The sequence below is a fragment of the Nerophis ophidion genome, linkage group LG01, assembly GCF_033978795.1.
Source record: "Nerophis ophidion isolate RoL-2023_Sa linkage group LG01, RoL_Noph_v1.0, whole genome shotgun sequence".
Taxonomy (NCBI): domain Eukaryota; kingdom Metazoa; phylum Chordata; class Actinopteri; order Syngnathiformes; family Syngnathidae; genus Nerophis; species Nerophis ophidion.
The window spans coordinates 83,445,700-83,468,435 of NC_084611.1; the positions used below are offsets into that span (position 1 = coordinate 83,445,700).

Here is a 22,736-nt window from a genome sequence, read left to right on the forward strand (position 1 = left end):
GAGAGCCATGAAAGCCAAATATTGTAAAATGTATTTCCGTGAGAGCCAAACAATATTTTTTAACACTGAATACAACGCGTGCATTTTTAAGTAAGACTGACATTTTTAGAGTATAATAAGTCTCTTATTCTTTGTAATAAAACTGTTATTAAAAAGAATTGTGAAGCTAACCAATAATAAATAAAATACTTCTTACCATTAATGAGACACTCCTGTACTCCAAAGGACAACTGGGATTGGCTGAACAGGTGTGATGGAAAACGGATGGATGTATTAATGAATATAAACGGAATACAGTGATTTGCAGATCCTTTTCAACCCATCTTCAATTGAATGCACTAAAAAGACAAGAAATTTGAAGTTCAAACTCAGTGGCCTAGTGGTTAGAGTGTTCGCCCTGAGATCCGTAGGTCGTGAGTTAAAACCCCGGCCGTGTCATACCAAAGACTATAAAAAATGGGACTCATTCCTTTCCTGCTTGGCACTCGGCATCAAGGGTTGGAATTGGGGGTTAAATCACCAAAAAAGATTCCTGGGCGCGGCACCGCTGCTGCCCACTGCTCCCCTCACCTCCCAGTGGGTGATCAAGGGTGATGGGTCAAATGCAGAGAATAATTTCGCCACACCAAGAGTGTGCATGAGAATGTCTTATATTTTGAACGTTATTTTTAACACTGGTATTACCAGCGGGATGATTCATTACTTATCGTGTTAAGCTATGTCAGCCAAAATTTATCTGAGAGCCAGATGCAGTCATCAAAAGAGCCACATCTGGCTCTCGAGCCGTAGGTTCCCTACCCCTGCACTAACCCCTGCGCCACCGTGCAGCGATTAAATCGATAGCAATAAAAATTAAAGGGTTCGTCAGAAGATAGCGATGTCGCAAAGTAAGGTTGGTTGCATGAACAAAGACACTCGCTCTCTGGTAACCAAGCAACCAGGAAGTGTTCACCGATCAGTGGGAGTGACACGGTAACAGCCAATCAGGTACAACTATCATGTTTGGTTGCGCCATCTTGTTGTCTCGCAGTTGATTCTTTGCATTGAGTGAGAAGAGAACGTAAAAATGGATAAAACACGAAAAGTCCCCACGACTTTATGGCATTTTTTGGGGAGTTTTTAAAAAATGACATACTTGCCAACCCTCCCGATTTTTTCGGGCGACTGCCAAATTTCAGTGCCCTTCCCGAAAATCTCCCGGGGCAACCATTCTCCCGAATTTCCCCCGATTTCCACCCGGACAACAATATTAGGGGCGTGCCTTAAAGGCTCTGACTTTAGCGTCCTCTACAACCTGTCATCACGTCCGCTTTTCCTTCATACAAACAGCGTATCGGCACAGTCTGATGTATGCGGCTTTTACACACACACTTAAGTGAATGCAAGGCATACTTGGTCAACAGCCATACAGGTCACACTGAGGGTGGCCGTATAAAAAACTTTAACACTGTTACAAATATGCGCCACACTGTCAACCCACACCAAACAAGAATGACAAACACAATTCGGGAGAACATCCGCACATAAACACAACAGAACAAATACCCAGAACCCCTTGCAGCATTAACTCTACAGGGACGTTACAATATATATCTCCACTACCACCAAACCCCCCACCCCCCTTATTTCCCTAATTCGGAGGTCTCAAGGTTGGCAAGTATGCAGACCAATGTGGTTTGTAAATGATGCAAGGTGCTCATCCCCACCAAAACCGCTAATACCACACCACATGGGCCGCGCTCACCCTTTAAAGCACCATACTATATCAACTTTCTTTATGAAAGGAACAATTTTACAGTTTGTCTAAGTTTGTCTAATGCCTTGTGAAAACCACCACATTTAGAGACAAGTAAAAACACAATAAGCAAAGAAATACAGGCAAAGGACAGACTAAAATATATAATCTAAAACAGAGGTAAAATAGACACACATACAAAAGAGCAGATAAAACATATCTTAAGAGCAAATTGTAAGATAAAAGGCAGTTAAAAAAGGTAAATACAGTTCAAATAAATCAAAGTCTCATGCTGTAACTTCCTGGCACTAAACCTGCAGTTTTTCCCAGGTTTCTCTATGTTTACATTTTCACACTATTTTCTAAAACTTTATTAAGCATTTCTTACATATTCCTTATTTTTGCACGCCATTTTAAGAGGTTAATGTGATTGCTAAGTAATCAATGTGTTAGAGTTGTATTTACATTTATTGTTTGAGTGTTTGAGGTCATATTTTAAATAAAAATCTTTACATTTAACATATTTTTCTCTGGGTCCTCACTTTCGATAGCTCATAAAAAATATCAATAATTATCGACCGATATAAAACATTAATATTCTGACTGAAATATTATTAAATAATAATCATGAATATGTTACTTAGTGGGCTTCACGGTGGCAGAGGGGTTAGTGCGTCTGCCTCACAATACGAAGGTCCTGCAGTCCTGGGTTCAAATCCAGGCTCGGGATCTTTCTGTGTGGAGTTTGCATGTTCTCCCCGTGAATGCGTGGGTTCCCTCCGGGTACTCCGGCTTCCTCCCACTTCCAAAGACATGCACCTGGGGATAGGTTGATTGGCAACACTAAATTGGCCCTAGTGTGTGAATGTGAGTGTGAGTGTTGTCTGTCTATCTGTGTTGGCCCTGCGATGAGGTGGCGACTTGTCCAGGGTGTACCCCGCCTTCCGCCCGATTGTAGCTGAGATAGGCGCCAGCGCCCCCCGCGACCCCGAAAGGGAGTAAGCGGTAGAAAATGGATGGATGGATGGATGTTACTTAGCAAAATTGTCAATAAAATCATAGTGCAAATGAAAATACGGCTTTATCACTTTAGTCATATTTTTTGCACTTAAAAAACTTCTCTATGACTTTACCTCCAGACTTCTTCTGTTTATTTGATATTGTCAATTCTGCCAACGGTGGTGAAAAAGTGAATTTCAACTAAGTATCGCTACGAACCACAGCTGAGGAACATATTTATTTTTAGCGGCCCCTTAATGGGCGCTTGCAGCCCACCAATGACTTTGCTAAATAGTCAGAGTGTCAGACCTAATGTTGTGAAATAACCCTGGAACTAATCTTTCACTTTGAATGTAATACTTGTGTTTACCTAATAATCCTTTTGCTCAATTAATCACTGCACTATTATTTTATTAACCTTGAGCATAGTTATGTTTATATTTTTTCATATTTATTGTGTATACTGAACAAAGAGCACAGTCTACCACAGGGGTCACCAACCTTTTTGAAACCAAGAGCTACTTCTTGGATACTGAATAATGCGAAGGGCTCCCAGTTTGATACACACTTAAATAAATTGCCAAAAATAGCCAATTTTGCTGAATTTACCTTTAATAAATAAATACATATAAAAAAATTGGTATTTCTGTCTGTCATTCCGACGCACATTTTTTTTCCTTTTACGGAAGTTTTTTGTAGAGAATAAATGATGAATAAAAAACACTTAATTGAACGGTTTAAAAGAGGAGAAAAAAGGAAAAATATTAAAACAACATTTTGAAAAATAGTTCATCTTCAATTTTGACTCTTTGAAATTCAAAATTCAACCAAAAAAAAAGAGAGAAAAATTAGCTCATTTGAATCTTTTTGAAAAAAATAACAATAATAATTTATGGAACATCATTAGTGGTTTTTTCTGATTAAGATCAATTTTAGAATTTTGATGACATGTTTTAAATAGGTTAAAATCCAATATGCACTTTATTACAATATATAACAAATTGGACCAAGCTATATTTCTAACAAAGACAAATCATTATTTCTTCTAGATTTTCCAGAACAAAAATTGTAAAAGAAATTCAAAAGACTTTGAAATAAGATTTAAATTTTATTCTACAGATTTTTTAGATTTGCCAGAATAATTTTTTTGAATTTTAATCATAATAAGTTTTAAGAAATATTTCACAAATATTCTTCGTCAAAAAAACAGAGGCTAAAATTAAGAATTAAATTAAAATGTAAGTATTATACTTTACAATAAAAAAAAAAAAATTACTTGAACATTGATTTAAATTGTCAGGAAAGAAGAGGAAGGAATTTAAAAGGTAAAAAGGTATATGTGTTTAAAAATCCTAAAATCATTTTTAAGGTTGTATTTTTTCTCTAAAATTGTCTTTCTGATAATTATAAGAAGCAAAATAAAAAAATAAATGAATTTATTTAAACAAGTGAAGACCAAGTCTTTAAAATATTTTCTTGTATTTTCAGATTCTATTTGAGTTTTGTCTCTCTTAGAATTAAAAATGTCGAGCAAAGTGAGACCAGCCTGCTAGTAAATAAATACATTTTTTTTTTAAATAGAGGCAGCTCACTGGCAAGTGCTGCTATTTGAGCTATTTTTAGAACAGGCCAGCGGGCTACTCATCTGGTCCTTACGGGCTACCTGGTGCCCGCGGGCACCGCGTTGGTGACCCCTGGTCTACCAAGTCAAATTCCTTGTGTGTTAAACATACGTAGCAAATAAAGCTGATTCTGAAATCGAATCGACATTGAGGTTTTAATTACTACAGTAAATAACCGCAAAAGGCTGAGGTATTCTTCTCCCGCCATGTTATTTACGTTCCAATTACAGTACACTGGTAAACAATTCTACAGTCATGAGAAATAAGTTAGTATCCTTTTAAATTGTTACTTTTATATATTATGATTACATTGTAAACACTGTACTGTTATATCGGTTATTACAAAGTTCTCATAGTCATCACTGTCACCGACGTCCCACTGGGTGTGAGTTTTCCTTGCCCTTATGTGGGCCTACCGAGGATGTCGTAGTGGTTTGTGTTGTGGTTTGTGCAGCCCTTTGAGACACTAGTGATTTAGGGCTATATAAATAATCATTGATTGATTGATTGATTGATTGATTACTTCCATTTAAGAGCATGGTGTAGACCAGAGGTGTTCAAACTTTTTGACTGGGGGACCGCATTGGTTAAAGGGGAACATTATCACCAAACCTATGTAAGCGTCAATATATACCTTGATGTTGCAGAAAAAAGACCATGTATTTTTTTAACCGATTTCCGAACTCTAAATGGGTGGATTTTGGCAAATTAAACGCCTTTCTGTTTATCGGTCTTTTAGCGATGACGTCAGAACGTGACGTCACCAAGGTAATACACCCGCCATTTTCAGTTTCACATTACAAACACCGGGTCTCAGTTCTGTTATTTTCCTTTTTTTCGACTATTTTTTGGAACCTTGGAGACATCATGCCTCGTCGGTGTGTTGTCGGAGGGTGTAACAACACTAACAGGGAGGGATTCAAGTTGCACCACTGGCAAGAAATCTGCTGCAAGACCCACATTGAATTTGCCAGAGTGTCTGCCGGCGATGCTAAGACAGACATGGCACAGAGATGTATGGATAACCTGCAGATGCATTTGCAACGATTAAGTCAACGAAATCACAAAGGTGAGTTTTGTTGATGTTGTTGACTTACGTGCTAATCAGACATATTTGGTCACGGCATGACTGCCAGCTAATTGATGCTAACATGCTATGCTAATCGATGCTAACATGTTATTTACGCTAGCTGTATGTACATTTTAAACTAGATACCCACATTTAATGCGAAACAAACACTTACCAATCGACGGATTTAAGTCGCTCTAGTGTCACAAGATGCGAAAGTCCTGATTGTTTGGTCCGCACATTTTACCGGCGATGCTAATAAGGCAGCCATGCTATGGGCCACTTCATTAGGTACACCCACGCTATGGCCGAATAGCGTCAAAGCTATTCGCTCAATAGCTTCAATTTCTTCTTCAATTTCGTTTTCGCTATCTGCCTCCATACTCCGACCATCTGTTTCAGTACATGCGTAATCTGTTGAATCGCTTAAGCCGCTGAAATCCGAGTCTGAATCCGAGCTAATGTCGCTATATCGTGCTGTGGTAACCGCCATCTTGTTTGTATTGGCAGCCCTGTATGACGTCACAGGGAAATGGATAGTGGTTTCGAAGACAGCGAAAATAAGGCACTTTAAAGCTTTATTTAGGGATATTCCAGTACGGGTAAAATTTTGAAAAAAACTTCAAAAAATACAACAAGCCACTGGGAACTGATTTTTATTGTTTTCAACCCTTTTGAAATTGTGATAATGTTCCCCTTTAAACAAAAAACTTAAAAAGCAAAGACGACCTGTCATCATGAGAGTGAAACAAAGTCGTCTTTGGAGCCATTCAAAGGCCAGGCGAAAGCAAAATGCAAGACGCGCGCGGAGTTTAGTTGATTAGTCGTATAAACGCACAAGTCAATTAAAAGTTAACATTGTATACCTTTGCTTTCTTGGCCTAGGCCCACATGATAGGACAGACAAATCAGCTTTACAACACCCGCTGGTTGTGTTCCCATTTAGCATTCTGCTTGCATCACTGTCACACTTAATCACAAAGAATCTAGTGTGTAAGCGAGTGTGCGTGTGTGTGTGTGTCTGTGTGTCGAGGGCGGCCATGGTGTTTATAATGTGACAGATCTGCTCGGCCGCTCAAAAGGAAACATGCAATCATTCTCTCACTACCTGTTTGGACTGAAAGCATGAAGACAAACACGGGAAGGTATTTTACACGCACGCACACCCACTTTTTTTCCCCCCCGCACACAAACACACACTCGCACACACGCGTGTAAACCATGGAGCACTAGTCGGTTTTATTTTACAAAAACCACAGCTCCACCTAGAGGTCTCTTACTCTACTGCACGCATTTTGTTACAGTAAATATGTGGCGGTTGTGTTTGAAGGATTAAAAAAAATAAACAAACATCACTGACCTGATGTTGAGTCCGGTAGACTGACCAAGGTTTTCCCATGCCCTGATCTTTTCTGTCAACCTCTGTGGGGGTGAAGAAACATCAAGTTAAAAATACCTGCTTAACTAGCAGCCATTAGAAAACAAATGTGAGGTTGGAGCAATATGAGGACCTATCTGAAGTGTGATTTTAACACCAATAAGAGCACAATAATAGGGATGGTACAATATTGTAAATACCGCGGTACTGTGGTTTTAAAACATTCACAATAATACGGAGAGTGCTGGGCGATTTGGCCTGTTATTAATATCTCGATATTTTTTGGGCCATGACACGATACACGATATATATCTCGATATTTTGTCTTAGTCTTGAATGAACACTTGATGCATATAATCACAGCAGTATGATGATTCTATGCGTCTACATTAAAACATTCTTCTTCATACTGCATTAATATATGCTACTTTTAAACTCTCATGCAGAGAGGGAAGTCCCAACTAAGTCAATCTACCAAAAAAACGGTATTTATTAGGGATGCACCGAAATGAAAATTTGTGGCCGAAGCCAAATAAAATGTAAACGCTTGGCCGAAGGCCGAAAAAATGAATGCAGTTTTTCACAATTTTTTTAATATTGCATAAATAGCCTGGAATAAATATTTAGAATAAAGTAATTTTTTATTGAATATTGACATTTTTTTAATATTCCACTAGTCTTTGCTTTTCAAAAAAAAGCACCGTTTTTCATTTATATTAGGCCTTCAAACAAAAGATGCATTCCAAAAAAAAATAAAGTGCATTAAAGTGGATAAACCCACAACAAATTAATTATTGTCCTTTTGGCAAAAGTCTGCTTAGCCACAGTCGATATGCTAATAATGTAAACAGAAGGCTTAAGTAAATCTCAATTAAGTGTGTGCTTGTAACCTCTTACACTTATACAGGTAGCCTACATAACAGGCTAATAATGTAAACAGAGGCCCCACTAAATCTCAATAAGTGTGTGCTTGTAACCTCATACACTTATACAGGTACACAACATATCCCAACGTCACTGCACATTGGTTGATTGTGTCACCGCGTCAAAAAATTGCGTCACACGCCACTATTCGGCCTTGTTCTTAACTCATTCCACCGAAGGCCGAATGTGGCTTTTTTTGCCATATTCGGCCGAATATATTCGGTTACCGATTAATCGGTGCATCCCTAGTATTTATTAAACAGTTATTAAGCAGTGGCACAAACATTCATGTCAATATCCAAAACAGAAAGTGCAAGACATTTTAAAACAAGCTATAAATACCCTTTTGTGTATGATGTCTCTAAGATGAGATATCAAAACAACACTAAATTAAAGTGCACTTTTTGTACAGAATGCCACTACAATAGTTTAAAACAAATAAAGTGCACTTTTGTGCATGATGTCACACAACATGTTTCGAAAACTGTCAACTAAAAATGAGCTGCATTATAGGAAATCAAACAGTGTATATATGTCCTTCGTTCTGTGGTAGGTTCCTGCGGACGTTATCTCCTTCTGTTGATTTTTTTTTATTTTATACGGTGTTGATGTGGAAATTGTTGCTTGGGCATTTTGTGGGAGTGGCACACAATGAAGATGTTGACATGCAGCGTTTCAAGCACTCTTCATTCTCTAGCGGGGGACTTTTCAAATGATGCTACGAATTAGCAGTGGTGCTACTTTTTGTAGCAACGCTTTTGCCGCATACTTGTTCGACATACTCCCGCTTGAAGCCAAACCACCGCCAGACGATGTTTATCTTGGTAATTCGTTCTTCCTTATTTATTACCAGAGTCACACCTTTTCTCTCTCGTATTACCACTCGCAACTCACTGTTAGCATCATAGCTAATGTTACCCATGTAGCTACCTCCCTGCTCGGGGAGGGCGTGTGAAGTTGCACGAGTGACGTATGTAAGAAGGTGCGCTTGTTTATGCCTCTGTGAGAAGGAGAGACAAGAAAGAGTGGGAAACGAATGCAGTGTAATGCCCGCAGCTAAAAGCCACTGCGTGAGAATGTATACTCAAATATCACGATATAGTCATTTTCTATATCGCACAGAGACAAACCCGCAATATATTGAGTATATCGATATGTCGCCCAGCCCTACTACGTGTGACGATATCAAATGAAAACTTGGTGAGTGTAGTTTTATTTCATATGGGTTCTTCTATCATAACTCCGAACAACATGTGTTAGTTTTACAATATAACTAAAACAATTCTTACTTACTAAACCGTCCCATGGCTGATGTCTGTAGAAGTGTTTTCAGGCATAATTTGTACGTGCTATTGTGATGTAATCAAGGTAGCATCATTAGCATTTGCTAATATGCTAACACGTTCACGAGCGTCTGTGTTAGTATTATTAACTTACAATGACATTCTTTTTGTATTGTTTCAGTTTCACAAATATCTCGGTAAATTCCCCAAGACGCCACCGTGGCGTTATTGAGTCTGTTTAGCTAATTGGGGAGTTATCTACCGGGTCCATGACGATGACTTCGGTTTAGTTTGATCAGCCGTTTTACTGCTGTGTCAAAGACACTGCTTGGAAACAATTAGGTATGTAAATAAACATTTTCAAAATCTTTCGGTGTATACAACTCCTTTTGCAAAGTGTATATCTGCGGCTTAAAGTCCGGTGCAACTAATATATGGAAATATACTTTTGTCTTCTAAGATTTTGTGGGTGTGGCTTATATATCAGTGCATTCAATTGTCCGGAAAATACTGTACTTGATAAACCATCACCCGGAAAATGCTTTTGAAGCCATCGAAGTTATACATCAATTTGTGAGGTATTTGCATTATCAAAAGTAGTTGGTTAACTTTTCTGACAACGAGCATTTTGTAGACTGATATTTAAAAAAAAAAAACATTTCAATTGTCAGTTATAACACACTTAAGTGTAAGTTTTTAAAAAGCAAAAACAAATGTTTTATATTTGCTAAAAACAGTGGAAATTCCAGCACTATTTTTGCACCTAAAAATACCTGTTTAAAAACGATTAGAACATTTGAGCGTTATGTTTGTGTTCAATTACAGGACGTGTGTTAATCCTAAACATTTCTGCCCCTTTGTTTTACATACTTTGGCATTTTCACCAAGCCATTTTTTGACATTACCCCAGTAATTTCCTACCGTTGCCCTAAAACTGTGATAATAACATAGCATGAGATACTGATATCAATATATAACACAAAAAAAAAATGAAACATTTTTTACTTTCAATGCAATGGTTTATTTTTTCAAGCTAAATGTGTGAATTATTCAACGTTATAAATTCATTTTAGTTTTTATGATGTATTTCTGATATATTTTTACATTAATTTGGTTATTTAATTGTATTATTTGTTACACAGTCAAATTATATTACAATTTACATAAAATGCTTTTGTTCAATTTTTATTAGGGTGTGTTAGAAATTTATTTCAGTTTTTATAATGTATTTCTGAAATATTTTTACATTGATTTGGTTATTTAATTGTATTATTTGTTATACAGTCAATTTATATTACAATTTACATAGCATGCTTTTGTTAAATTTTTATTAGGGTGTTTTTACTTTTAATACAATACCGATGTTAGAGCCTTCAATATGGGCTGATACGATACCAGCGGCAATAGTACATAATAACTGTATATTATACAGTAGTGTGGAATGTTAAAAAAAGGTTTAATCAAGTAAAATTAGTCAAACAGAGAACAATAGTAGGTATGAAAAACACAAACCTATTTTTTTTTATGCACTTATACTCTAAGTTGAATTGGAATGGTAAATGTGTCTCAGTGACACATAATAGCTGCAATAATTATTTAAGGTAAGTTCTAGAAGCAGTAAGTTGAAATATGTGGACATGTTTGTTACTGGATATTTTCCAATACCTGCCTTGTAGACTTTGAATGTGTAAGTAAGATGCAACTATAACTATTTTATCATCCATCCATTTTCTACCGGTTGTCTCTTTTGGAGTCACGGGGGGTCACTGGAGCCTATTTCAGCTGCAAATAGTAGTATTACAGACCACAAGGAAAGACAAATACTGTGGATAATAAAACTCATTTTACATTTATACTGGACACAAAAAGCATATATTACATCTGAAGATGGCTTTTCTGATGCATTATATTATAAGAGAAGTGTGCGAAAAGGATGCATTCTATCCACATCCCTGTTTAATATCTACATTTTACAAATCTTTAAAAGCATTGAAAATCTGAGAGGCCATTCTAAAGGCGGCCAAACTGTCAACAACTTCAGATACGCAGATGACACTGCACTTGCTGAAAATGAAAACAATCTGCAAAACCTATTGCATATCATCAACAATGCGGGACAAATATATAGAATGAAAACAAAAAATGCAAAAGAAGCCAAGACCATGCATATTACAAAGAAGAACATCGAAATGCCCACAATTTATACAAAGCTAGATGGTGAAAACATTAAACAAGTTGACAGGCCAGAAAGAAATTAAATGTAGACTAGCCATAGCCAAAAGGGCATTCAGTAATATCTACTTTTAACGTAAAGGAATACAGTAAAGATTCAGAATACTATAGTGCTACTTTATTATAAGGGTCTGAAACCTGGACAATAACTAAATCAATTGCAAAAAGACTGCAATCAATTGGGATATTGTGCTTACATAGAATATTAAAAGTATCCTGGAAAGAAAGAAAAACCAATGAAGTACTAATGATGGACAAACCAACAGAGAACACTCTTAATCAACATTATGGATTGGAAAAACATGTTCTTCAGGCACACAATCAGACAATCTGTTTCAAACTCAACTCCGAGTGAGGAAAATAGAAGGGAAAAGCAGAGGAGGAAGACCAAGATAACATCACAACATGGAACATTAAATGTGATTAGGACTGCAACATTACAACTAAAAACTGGTGATACTAGCCAGAAGATGGAACTAGATGAAAATGATAAAGATTAACCATTTAATACTTGTCTATATTGACAAATGTGCTGTTTTACACTGCAATATTGTTCAAATAAGGACACATCTTACTTATGTCTATCTTGGGTGCTATTGTGTGCTTAGCTGCTGAGTAGCTGATTAGCCTATAGCCTGCCATGTTTACCTTTTGTAAATGACTTGACTAAAATAGAAGAAAATAATCAAATTTGTGTGCCAATCGAAGGAGCTTTCGATGTTAAATGGCTGTCCAGCTTCGGAAATTTTAAGTGCAGGTCTTTATCATACCAATCAATCAGTCAATGTTTATTTATATATCCCAAAATCACAAGTGTCTCAAAGGGCTGCACAAGCCACAACCACATCCTCGGTTCCGATCCCACATAAGGGCAAGGAAAAACTCACAACCCAGTGGGATGTCAATGTGAATGACTATGAGAAACCTTGGAGAGGACTGCAGCTCTCCCGTCCAAAGGCAAAACCCAGTAACTCAATTTTGGTCGAAACTGAGCTGATAATAATTTTGGAGTTCCTAGGTGATATGCTTTACATTAGTGTATGCGATATTGTAATTTGTTCCGTAAGTAAGCTGTTATGCGCATGGCAGGACCTAGCAACTACCACATAACCGCGTAGATACAACAGAAAAACCTAGTATCTCAAGGGACCAATCGGAGCTTCTTTGTCAGTCGCCTTATTGATTTTCAGTCGCCTTATTGATTTTAATGACACATTTGCACGAATGGGGTCAACCTGATTATGTGATCATACTTGTTTTGTTTTTTTGCTAATATCGGATCAAGACAATCCTAATTCTAATCATGCTATCAATTACCATTCAAATGTAATATCTTCCATCATAAAAAATTAGGCCAAAACAAAAGTGCCTTAAGAGATCATTTCTGTTGTGACATGGCGCTATATAAAGAAATTTGAAGTGGAAAAAACAAAATTAGGCATGTAATGACTTTTTAAATTGAAAGGCAAATATTTGACATAACATTTCAATTCCTTTTATTGTCATAATAACACTTAAGTCGATTTGGTTTGGGCTTCATTTAGCGGCATAGAAACTGCATTGATGTGCAGGTTGACAATAGTTTACATTTAAGCATTATCAAGGAGATGGCAAATTAATTTAAAGTTGTTATACTTAAAATAAAACTGGAATGTTATAAATACAAACTGCATTATAATAACACACATGATTTCCACAATGGCTTGCGGAAAGCAATTTTTTGTGTTAAGTACTGTACCTCCTTCTCCAGTTCCATGTTGACCAGATCTTCTTTGGCCTTGGCCGTGCGCTCCAGCTTCCTCTTCAGGCCCTCCACTTCCTCCTTCAACAAACTGCAGTTCTCTCGGTTGTCCCTGCATTAAAGACAAAGTGAGGAGACGCTGCTAACCATCACAGGACACGTAGATAATAAGCACAGCGCACCATGCACTAAATTAGTCCGATTTCTCAAATACCGTATTTTTCGGAGTATAAGTCGCTCCGTAGTATAAGTCTCCCCTGCCGAAAATGCATAATAAAGAAGGAAAAAACATATACAAGTAGCACTGGAGTATAAGTCGCATTTTTGGGGGGAATTTATTTGATAAAACCAAACACCAAGAATAGACATTTGAAAGACAATTTAAAATAAAGAATAGTGAACAACAGGCTGAATAAGTGTACGTTATATGACGCATAAATAACCAACTGAGAAGGTGCCTGGTATGTTTACGTAACATATTATGGTAAGAGTCATTCAAATAACTATAACATATAGAACATGCCATACGTTTACCAAACAATCTGTCACTCCTAATCGCTAAATCCCATGAAATCTTATACGTCTAGTCTCTTACGTGAATGAGCTAAATAACGTTATTTTATATTTTACGGTAATGTGTTAATAATTTCACACATAAGTCGCTCCTGAGTATAACTATCAAAAAATATGTGACTTATAGTCTGAAAAATATGGTAGTTCGGCTCTAAATAAGCCTCCTACAGGCCATGGGAACACCTTGATCCGATCGTGTTCAGACTAATAAACCAGGATTTTGCGATTGGAAACCAGACCTTTCGAGGGGTACCCTTTGTTCTGCACATGCGCCAGTCTCAACAAGCGCCATAAAACCCGGAAAAAGATACCATTCAATAAAAACGTAGCAACAATCAGGAATCAAAATTTTAAAGAACAGAACATTTTGAAGTGCATCGATGGTAGAAAAGAAGAAACTGAGTAATTTTAGGAAGGTAGCACCGGAAATGTAAAATGCCAGCTTAATTCAAACTCCTGAACAAAATATAAATGTGATGAAATAGAATACATTGGGTATACTAAAGGCTAGGGGTGTAACGGTACACAAAAATGTTGGTTCGGTACGTACCTCGGTTTAGAGATCACAGTTCGGTTCATTTTCGGTACAGGAAGAAAACTACAAAATTTAATTTTTGGGGTTATTTATTTACCAATTTTTTACCAAACAATGGCATAACATACATATATACACACGGGGTCCGTTGCCAGGATTAATGTGGTCAACATATATAAAATAAAAACTAAATAAGATAAGGCTCAGAATGGTTTCTTAACAAAACCTTTCTACTTACAAAGTGCTTTTTTTGATTGAATGATTGAGACTTTTATTAGCCTGACTAACTTGGCAGTAAACAGATATATGGGCTCATTGTTCTTCCACCATAGAAGTGGGTCAAAATCTCCTTTTTAATGCAATATGTACTTAAAACTTAATAAATGATAAATGGGTTGTACTTGTATAGCGCTTTTCTACCTTCAAGGTACTCAAAGCGCTTTGACACTACTTCCACATTTACCCATTCACACACACATTCACACACTGATGGAGGGAGCTGCCATGCAAGGCGCCAACCAGCACCCATCAGGAGCAAGGGTGAAGTGTCTTGCTCAGGACACAACGCACGTGACGAGGTTGATTCTAGGTGGGATTTGAACCAGTGACCCTCGGGTTGCGCACGGCCACTCTCCCACTGCGCCACGCCGTCCCTGCTGCTATGAAAACATTTATTATTGCTTTAGCACTGCCTGACTCGTCGAGGAGAGGCTGCTTGAATGTGGTGGTGAGGCTTCAAATGGGTTAGCATGTGTTATGAGAGTAGCGTATGTGTGTGTGTGGCCCTTTAATATGTGACAGCATGTGGACGTCAGTGAGTGTGTGGGCGAGCGAGGTGAGGGAGCTTAGCTCGAATGCGGGAGTGGCTAGTGTTTTGTTGGATTGGCTGTGTGCAAGACCTCAATAAAGCCACGATTTGCAACTAATCGCCAGACTCTTCATTTAACCTGGAGTCTGGAGCTAGAGTGAAGGGTGTTGCCCCCAAGAATACATCGGCCCTGGAGGAGTGTCTTCAATCAATCAATGTTTATTTATATAGCCCCAAATCACAAATGTCTCAAAGGACTGCACAAATCATTACGACTACAACATCCTCGGAAGAACCCACAAAAGGGCAAGGAAAACTCACACCCAGTGGGCAGGGAGAATTCACATCCAGTGGGACGCCAGTGACAATGCTGACTATGAGAAACCTTGGAGAGGACCTCAGATGTGGGCAACCCCCCCCTCTAGGGGACCGAAAGCAATGGATGTCGAGCGGGTCTAACATGATACTGTGAAAGTTCAATCCATAGTGGCTCCAACACAGCCGCGAGAGTTCAGTTCAAGCGGATCCAAGACAGCAGCGTCTTCCCTTCGCTGCTCGACTATGGTCTAGGAGCCGGAAGCAGGAAAGTTGCAACACGTTTGACGTGTTGTCAGAAGCAGCTGCTGAACAATATCGGCAAATCTCTGTCCTCCATTGTTGTATCGCGCAGCCAAAGTGTTCCCAAACAGGAGATCTTAACGATGCAGTAGGGTCTTCCAGCTCTGGCTTTTACATCTTGTCCTAGTCCGGTCGCTGCTAGCATGTGCACTCGTTCGGTACACCTCCGAACCGAACCGAAACCCACGTACCGAAACGGTTCAATGCAACAACACGTACCGTTACACATAAAATGGTAAATGGGTTGTACTTGTATAGCGCTTTTCTACCCCTTTTTAAAGGAGCCCAAAGCGCTTTAACAATATTTCCACATTCACCCATTCACACACACATTCACACACTGATGGCGGGGGCTGCCATGCAAGGCGCTCACCAGGACCCATCAAGAGCAAGGGTGAAGTGTCTTGCCCAAGGACACAACAGACGTGACTAGGATGGTAGAAAGTGGGGATTGAACCAGTTACCCTCAGATTGCTGGCACAGTCACTCTACCAACTTTGCCACGCCTACTAAAGGGGAATAATAAAGCGTACGCATACTTCTTCACGCTGCATTTGTGCACTCTAAATTGATTAACAATAACTCTGTATTTCACACAACTGGCCAAATAGTCCAGAACATTGCAACCTTCATCTGGAAAAGTATTGACTGTGGCACGAACGGTCCTTTTCTTCGCATTTAAAACTCCTTCCATCAATCTATAAAGCTTTATTAATGTATTTTGAGACATTCGAAGTTTTGTTTCCGTGATTCTTTGTCCGAAAATTCCTTCGAAAAAACTCTTGCATCAATCAATCAATCAATCAATGTTTATTTATATAGCCCCAAATCACAAATGTCTCAAAGGACTGCACAAATCATTACGACTACAACATCCTCGGAAGAACCCACAAAAGGGCAAGGAAAACTCACACCCAGTGGGCAGGGAGAATTCACATCCAGTGGGACGCCCGTGACAATGCTGACTATGAGAAACCTTGGAGAGGACCTCAGATGTGGGCAACCCCCCCACCCACGAGTCTTTCTTTGCTTCGGACTTGCATCCGTCCTGATACATTCTTGGGTGTAGAGTCATGTTCGTAGCGCAATCTAAATGGTTAGGGATGGCATGGCGTAGTGGGTAGAGCAGGCCGTGCCAGAAACCTGAGGGTTGCAGGTTCGCTCCCTGCCTCTCGACATCCAAATTGCTGCCGTTGTGTCCTTGGGCAGGACACTCCACCCTTGCCCTCGGTGCCGCTCACACTGGTGGTGGTCGGAGGGGCCGTAGGCGCAAACTGGCAACCTCGCTTCCGTCAGTCTACCACAGGGCAGCTGTGGCTACAAATGTAGCTTACCACCACCAGGTGTGAATGAATGATGGGTTTTCACTTCTTTGTGAGAGCCTTGAGTATCTAATAATAGAAAAGCGCTATATAAAATCTAATCCATTATTATTTATTATTAAATAAAGTTAAAATACCAATGACTGTCACACACACACAAGGTGTGGCGAAATTACGGTAAAAGGGTTATACTTGTATAGCACTTTTCTACATTCAAGGTGCTCAAAGCGCTGTGGCACTATTTCCGCATTCACCCATTCACACACTGATGGCGGGAGCTGCCATGCAAGGTGCTAACCACGACCCATCAGGAGCAAGGGTGAAGTGTCTTGCTCAAGGACACAATGGACGGGAGTATGTTGGTAGAAGCTGGGGATCGAACCAGGAACCTTCTGGTTGCTGGCACGGCTACTCTCCCAACTTCACCACGCCCTCCCATTTCTTGATGGTGTCTGCTCTTTAACATCAGCAGACATTTTTTTTTAATCTCTCTATTTATCATTATGTATTGTTGCATTTGAACCACTGTATTGTTGATAATAGAGGTAAACTTTGGTATTGTTCATGATCAAATGCGCTCTTTCTATTGGTATTTGAATTGCTCCAGTTGTAGTATAAAAATGCTCATTGCCATTTATTATTATTTATTTCACTAACTGCTTCTTTGCTATCACTTTTACGATCATATTTGTACGTATCGTATGTGCTGGTGTTGTGCTATTGGTGTTGTTTTTGTTGTTATTGTTGTGTTTGCTGTTGTTGTTTTTGTCTCTCTGTCTAATCCCCCTCTTATCCCCACAATTTCCCCCTCTGTCTTCCTTTTTTTCTCTTTCTATCCCCTCCTGCTCAGGCCTGGCTGCACCAAATGATAATATAAATACATTTAATAAAGTCATATTCAAATAAGGCTTTTGTGAAGTAAATCTGAACAGCCGATATGGGCATCTACATCGACTATATGATTTGCCTGTGAAGCTGGACAGGACAAAAAAATAAAAAAATGTTTTTAAATAAATAAATAACATCAGCATAGCCATCAGAGACATAATATGTGTGCTAATATTACAGCGGACATCAGCTAAAACAAGTTGTAACAATCAGCAAAAGGCCAGTGTGACGCCACAGGACAACTGGAAAAGCAATTTATTTGTCCGTGCTTAAAGGGGAACATTATCACCAGACCTATGTAAGCGTCAATATATACCTTGATGGTGCAGAAAAAAGACCATATATTTTTTTAACCGATTTCCGAACTCTAAATGGGTGAATTTTGGCAAATTAAACGCCTTTCTGTTTATCGCTCTTTTAGCGATGACGTCAGAACGTGACGTCACCGAGGTAACACACCCGCCATTTTCATTTTCAACACATTACAAACACCGGGTCTCAGCTCTGTTATTTTCCGTTTTTTCGACTATTTTTTGGAACCTTGGAGACATCATGCCTCGTCGGTGTGTTATCGGAGGGTGTAACAACACTAACAGGGAGGGATTCAAGTTGCACCGAAGATGCGAAAGTGTCTGCCGCCAGACCCCCATTGAATGGGCTGTAGTGTTTTCACATTTGACCGGCGATGACAGACATGGCACAGAAATGTATGGATAACCCACAGATGCATTTGCAATGATAAAGTCAACGAAATCACAAAGGTGAGTTTTGTTGTTGACTTATGTGCTAATCAGACATATTTGGTCGCGGCGTGACTGCCAGCTAATCGATGCTAACATGCTGCGCTAATCGATGCTAACATGCTATTTACCGGCGATGACAGACATGGCACAGAGATGTACGGATAACTTGCAGATGCATTTGCAATGATAAAGTCAACAAAATCACAAAGGTGAGTTTTGTTGATGTTGACTTATGTGCTTATCAGACATATTTGGTGGCGGCGTGACTGCCAGCTAATCGATGCTAACATGCTATTTACCGGCGGTGCTAAAGTTGACATGGCACAGAGACATATGGATAACCTGCAGATGCATTTGCAACTATATTAAGTTTCCTTCCACCCACATTTAATGCGAAAAAAACACTTACCAATCGACGGATTTAAGTTGCTCCATTATCACAAAATGCAAAAGTCCTGATCGTTTGGTCCGCATATTTTACCGGCGATGCAAACGCAGCTATTCGGCCATGCTATGGCTATGAATAGCGTCAATAGCTATTCGCTCAATAGCTTCAGTTTCTTCAATACTTTCATACTCCAACCATCTCTTTCAATAAATGCGTAATCTGTTGAATCGCTTAAACCGCAGAAATCCGAGTCCAAATCCAAGCTAATGTCACTATATCTTGCTGTGGTATTTCCATTGTTTGTTTACATTGGCAGCACTGTATGACGTCACAGGGAAATGGATAGTGGTTTCGAAGATAGCGGAAATAAGGCACTTTAAAGCTTTATTTAGGGATAGTCCGGGACCGGTAACATTTTGAAAAAACACTTCAAAAAATACAACAAGCCACTGGGAACTGATTTTTATTGTTTTTAACCCTTTTGAAATTGTGATAATGTTCCCCTTTAAATGAAATAGTCGCCCCCCAGTGTACGGGAGGCACATGTCACATGATCAATAGTCACATTGGAGAGAGTGCATGGACACTCGGACTTCACACATGGGTGTGAAAATACAAAAAAACTAACTATTAGAGATAGATTAATTAATAAAAATTAAAAAAGGGATTAGGGTGGAATGCCATTTCCAGGTTAGGGAAGAGACCCTGCCCCTAGTGGAGGAGTTCAAGTACCTCGGAGTCTTGTTCACGAGTGAGGGAAGAGTGGATCGTGAGATCGACAGGCGGATCGGTGCGGCGTTTTCAGTAATGCGGACGCTGTATCGATCCGTTGTGGTGAAGAAGGAGCTGAGCCAGAAGGCAAAGCTCTCAATTTACCGGTCGATCTATGTTCCCATCCTCACCTATGGTCATGAGCTTTGGGTTATGACTGAAAGGACAATATCACGGGTACAAGCGGCCGAAATGAGTTTCCTCCGCCGGGTGGCGGGGCTCTCCCTTATAGACAGGGTGAGAAGCTCTGCCATTCGGGGGGAGCTCAAGGTTAAGCCGCTGCTCCTCTACATGGAGAGGAGCCCGATGAGGTGGTTTGGGCATCTGGTCAGGATGCCACCCGAACGCCTCCCTAGGGAGGTGTTTAGGGCACGCCCGACCGGGGAAGACCCAGGACACGTTGGGAAAACTATGTCTCCCGGCTGGCCTGGGAACGCCTTGGGATCCCCCGGGAAGAACTGGACAAAGTGGCTGGGGAAAAGGAAGTCTGGGCTTCCCTGTTTAGGCTGCTGCCCCCGTGACCCAACCTCGGATAAGCGGAAGATGGATGGATGGATGGATGGATAATTTTAACAGTGCATGGAAACGTAGTGACTGTGACAAGTGTACATTCCTGACCTGAGAAAAAGGTTCTCCCCTCTGAGGCGCTTGACCTCCTTTTCCAGATCTGGGACCCTGGTGGCCTCGGACTTGATGGTCCTGACGATGGCGGCGTCCTGCTCTTGGAGGGCCAGGCGTCTCTCCAGCTCCTAGCGGGGCACAAAAAGGGAGACCACTCGGGTGGTTGCATTCTCCTCCTTTTTCCATGTGTGTTTTTGCTCTACCTTGATCTTCATGACGTGCTCTGAGCAGGTGGACTGGGCCGCTTGGAGACTTTGACACAGCTGAGACATTTCCTGGTACTTCCTGATTGAAGAGGACATGTCAGTCATGTTTTGTAAGATTATGTTGTGCCCGAAAAGTTACCTGCGTTGTAAATCCAGCTGCTCCTGTACTTCTTGCTTTTCTAACTTCTTGTTAGAAAGCATGGAGTCCTGGTTCTGAAGCTTCTGTTTCAGGTCTCTGATCTCATCCTTCAAAGAGATGATGGTCTGGAGACACAACACAGAACTTAAGAGAGAGGTAAGGGGGAGTTTTTGTCTAGATTTTGTTACCCCTTTCGAACAAAGACAGCAAACGCCTGATTATCTATAAGATTGTCTTGTGGTCTAGGGCAGTGGTTCTCAAATGAGGGTACGCGTACCCCTGGGGGTACTTGGGTGTATGCCAAGGGGTACGTGAGATTTTTTTTTAAATGTTCTAAAAATAGCAACAATTCAAATTTTTTTATAAATATATTTATTGAATATTACTTCAACAAAATATGAATGTAAGTTCATAAACTGTGAAAAGAAATGCAACAATGCAATATTCAGTGTTGACAGCTAGATTTTTTGTGGGCATGTTCCATAAATATTGATGTTAAAGATTTCTTTTTTTGTGAAGAAATGTTTAGAATGAAGTTCATGAATCCAGATGGATCTCTATTACAATCCCCAAAGAGGGCACTTTTAAGTTGATGATTACTTCTATGTGTAGAAATCTTTATTAATAATTGAATCACTTGTTTATTTTTCAACAAGATTTTTGTTATTTTTATATCTTTTGTTCCAAATAGTTCAAGAAAAACCACTACAAATGAGCAATATCTTGCACTGTTATACAATTTAATAAATCAGAAACTGATGACATAGTGCTGTATTTTACTTCTTTATCTCGTTTTTTCAACGAGAAATGCTTTGCTCTGATAAGGGGGTACTTGAATTAAAAGAAATTTCACAGGTTGAGAACCACTGATCTAGTGTGTGTTAAGACTGAATTTGTCCAAGACAACTTGCCCAAAAGAGGGTCAGGCCTATCAAAACTCTTTATCAGTCAATCTTTCTAGTAACCGAACAACCCATGAAGTGATCGCTGATCAGTGGCAGTGACTAACAGGTAACAGCATCAAATACAACATTTGGTTGCGCCATTTTGTTGTCTGATTCTTTGCATGGAGTGAGTAAAAATGAAGAAATTGTGGATAAAAGAGGAAAAGTCACCCGGACAGTAGGGCAGTTTTTGGATCATTTTTAAAAAGAGCGTAGTCAGACCAACTTGGTCTGTAAATGATGCAAGGTGCTAGTCCCCATCAAGATCCGCTAATACCACCTTAGCCGTGCTCACCCTTTATTTTATTTTTTTAATATTCTAAAAATAGCAACAATTCAAAAATCCTTTATAAATAGACTTCCACAAAATATGAATGTAAGTTCATAAACTGTGAAGAAAAAAAAAATACAACAATGCAATATTTAGTGTTGACAGCTAGATTTTTTGTGGACATGTTCCATAAATATTGATGTTAAAGATTTCTTTTTTTGTGAAGAAATGTTTAGAATTAAGTTCATGAATCCCCATCTATTACAATCCCCAAAGAGGGCACTTTAAGTTGATGATTACTTCTATGTGTAGAAATCTTTATTTATAATTGAATCACTTGTCTGCAATGAGGTGGCGACTTGTCCCGGGTGTACCCCAGCCTTCTGCCCGATTGTAGCTGAGATAGGCTGATGGATGAATCACTTGTTTATTTTTTCAACAAGTTTTTAGTTACTTTTATATCTTTCTTTCCAAATAGTTCAAGAGAGACCACTACAAATGAGCAATATTTTGCATTGTTATACAATTTAATAAATCAGAAACTGATGACATAGTGCTGTATTTTACTTCATCTCTTTTTTTCAACCAAAAATGCTTTGCTCTGATTAGGGGGTACTTGAATTAAAAATATGTTCACAGGGGTTACATCACTGAAAAAAGCTTGAGAACCACTGCTTTAGAGCACAGCTGTAACTTCCTGGCACTGAATCTGCAACAAATAGTTTTTCTCAGGTTTCTCTTTATTTACATTTTTACAATTTGCACAATTTTCTTACACTTTATTAAGCATTTCTTACATATTCCTTATTTTTGCACCTTCATCTTAGGAGCTTATTGTTAAATGTTCAATGTGATTTTACAATTTTGTTTACATTGAGTGTTTTCGGTATAGCTCGGTTGGTAGAGCAGCCGTGCCAGCAACTTTA

At 39.1% G+C, this 22,736-nt stretch overlaps 1 protein-coding gene across 2 annotated transcripts in view; it reads right to left on the reverse strand.

The window, feature by feature from the left end:
- The window catches only part of mad1l1 (mitotic arrest deficient 1 like 1), a 202,936-nt gene that overhangs the window by 160,502 nt on the left and 19,698 nt on the right, over positions 1 to 22,736 (reverse strand). For both annotated transcript variants that reach the window (XM_061913580.1, XM_061913585.1), the window contains 5 exons: positions 20,596 to 20,720; positions 20,454 to 20,535; positions 20,248 to 20,378; positions 12,981 to 13,095; positions 6,786 to 6,847 (listed from right to left, as the gene is read on the reverse strand). In XM_061913580.1, coding sequence (XP_061769564.1) covers positions 6,786 to 6,847; positions 12,981 to 13,095; positions 20,248 to 20,378; positions 20,454 to 20,535; positions 20,596 to 20,720 — 515 coding nt within the window. The remainder of the gene's footprint in view (positions 1 to 6,785; positions 6,848 to 12,980; positions 13,096 to 20,247; positions 20,379 to 20,453; positions 20,536 to 20,595; positions 20,721 to 22,736) is intronic.